The 2097-nt window shown below is 50.5% G+C and overlaps 1 protein-coding gene across 1 annotated transcript; it reads left to right on the plus strand.

The window, feature by feature from the left end:
• Positions 1 to 673: 673 nt before the first annotated feature.
• LOC103118758 (olfactory receptor 10S1) lies at positions 674 to 1719 on the plus strand. The gene has a single exon (XM_007528968.2). The coding sequence runs from the start codon at positions 674 to 676 to the stop codon at positions 1634 to 1636; it is 963 nt and encodes a 320-aa protein (XP_007529030.1). The 3' UTR covers positions 1637 to 1719.
• Positions 1720 to 2097: the final 378 nt, after the last annotated feature.

The raw sequence follows: 2097 nt of genomic DNA on the forward strand, positions 1-2097 counted from the left end.
TAACAGCAAAGGCATAGCAGACATTTCCCAAAGGACTGAAACAGCACTTAGAAGGAGGGGGAAATGGCACCAAACAACTTGTCTTGATAATTATTCAGCTGATCTCCAAGGCTTCACTGTCATGCCCTCGAGAGTTCCTTATGGGTAGGCAGAATTCCAGAGAACTCCCTTTGGGTGAGAAGTGGATGGGTTCTCTGTGCTCCTGACTGATGTAATACACAAAAATGGAAAACACAGATGGTGGGGTGCCTCTCCCCGATGTGCACAGCCAAAGGAGTCTGCCTACCTGCACCAGGAGCAATGGTGAGGAAATAAAGAAAGCAAAGGCATCATGATTCTGGAATAATATGCAAAAAACAAGTGCATTTAAGAGTAATATTTATGATTTGTATTGCCAGTATTTAGGGATCAAATAATCCTTACAATGCTTGATGTGTCTCAGAAATGTCACAGATTTCATATGGAAAAGTTCACTTTGAAGGAAAACACTAGCACAAGACAAAACCATTAACTGAGCTAACAGCTCTTTCTCATAGGGGGTAGGACTAGAATGGTGTGCTCCAACAGCTAATGGTACTTCTGGAAAGGGGAGCGTCTGTTTATGACAACTGCTAAGGTCAGGTGAGTTGCAAGGGGGCTGACTAAGCAGTGCACTCAGTGTGAGGGAACAGTCATGAAGAAAGAATATACCAACCAGACTGCTGTGAGCTACTTCCTCCTAGACAGACTGATGTACACAGCTGAATATCCCAGCCTCTTTTTCTTCCTCCTCTTCCTCATCTACAGCATCACAGTGACTGGGAATATCCTCATTCTCCTAACTGTGGGCATAGACCAGCACCTCTCTTCACCCATGTACCACTTTCTGGGACACCTCTCCTTCCTGGATGCTTGTCTGTCTACAGTGACCGTGCCCAAGGTCATGGCTGGCCTTCTAACACTGGATGACAGGGTGATCTCCTTCAAGGGCTGTGCAGTCCAGTTGTACTGCTTCCACTTCCTGGCCAGCACCGAGTGCTTCCTGTACACAGTCATGGCCTATGACCGCTACCTGGCCATCTGCCAGCCCCTGCGCTACCCGGTGGCCATGAGCCGGCAAATGTGTGTCAGGCTGGCGGGGCTCCCGTGGGTCACCGGCGCTGCGCACTCTGCAGTCCACACCTCCCTCACCTTCCGCCTGCACTACTGTGGGCCCCATCACATCGCCTACTTCTTCTGTGACATCCCCCCTGTGCTGAAGCTGGCCTGCTCAGACACCAGCTTGAACGAGCTTGTCGTTCTGGTCAACATCGGGGTTGTGGCCGGGGGGTGCCTGGCCCTCATCATCATGTCCTACGTCTTCATTGTGGCCGCTGTGCTGCGCATCCGCACCGCAGAGGGCCGCCGCCGCGCCTTCTCCACCTGCTCCTCGCACCTCACCGTGGTGCTGCTCTACTACGTGCCACCCGTCTGCATCTACCTGCAGCCTCGCTCCAGCGGGCCGGGAGCCGGGGCCCCTGCCGTCTTCTATGCCATGGTCACACCCATGCTCAACCCTTTCATCTACACCCTGCGCAACAAGGAGGTGAAGCGCGCTCTGAGCAGACTTCTGTGTCCTGGCTCCAGAGAGCCTCCCGCGGGCAGCCCGCCCCTCTGAGCAAGCTGGCCGCCTCTTCCTGCGCCTGCCAGGCCAGCACCTCTGCCCAGATCAAAGTCAGGAGGGGAAAGCTCTCCACAACAGCGCAGAGACACCGAGTTTCTCCTCTGGGGTCTCGGTCTCCAGCTCTTCACTTAAAATAAAACTGACTGGTTTAGGTGACGCCTATGGTATCTCTAGATTCTAAGTTCTGTAGCTCCAAGGTATGTGAAATGCTATTCTCAGATGCCCTTTTATTCTAGTCAGTAATTTTTTACTTTTATTGAACTGTTTATTAAATATATAACAGACTAAGGAATATTCATAACAGAAATGTTAAGATGGAAACAGTAAATGAAACTGTGTTTGTAGGTCACCCAGCTTTAACAGAAGAAACCAATTCTGGGAGTGGTACAGCTACACAGAACAAGTTGTCTTGTTCATTATCTTTTCTTTTCCTTCCAATCAAAATGGTAGATGAC

This window comes from Erinaceus europaeus, chromosome 20 (genome assembly GCF_950295315.1).
Source record: "Erinaceus europaeus chromosome 20, mEriEur2.1, whole genome shotgun sequence".
In the NCBI taxonomy this organism is placed as follows: domain Eukaryota; kingdom Metazoa; phylum Chordata; class Mammalia; order Eulipotyphla; family Erinaceidae; genus Erinaceus; species Erinaceus europaeus.

Excerpts from the sequence above, each read along its gene's own strand:
- LOC103118758 (XM_007528968.2), top strand. The coding sequence starts at position 674 with ATGAAGAAAGAATATACCAACCAGACTGCTGTGAGCTACTTCCTCCTA.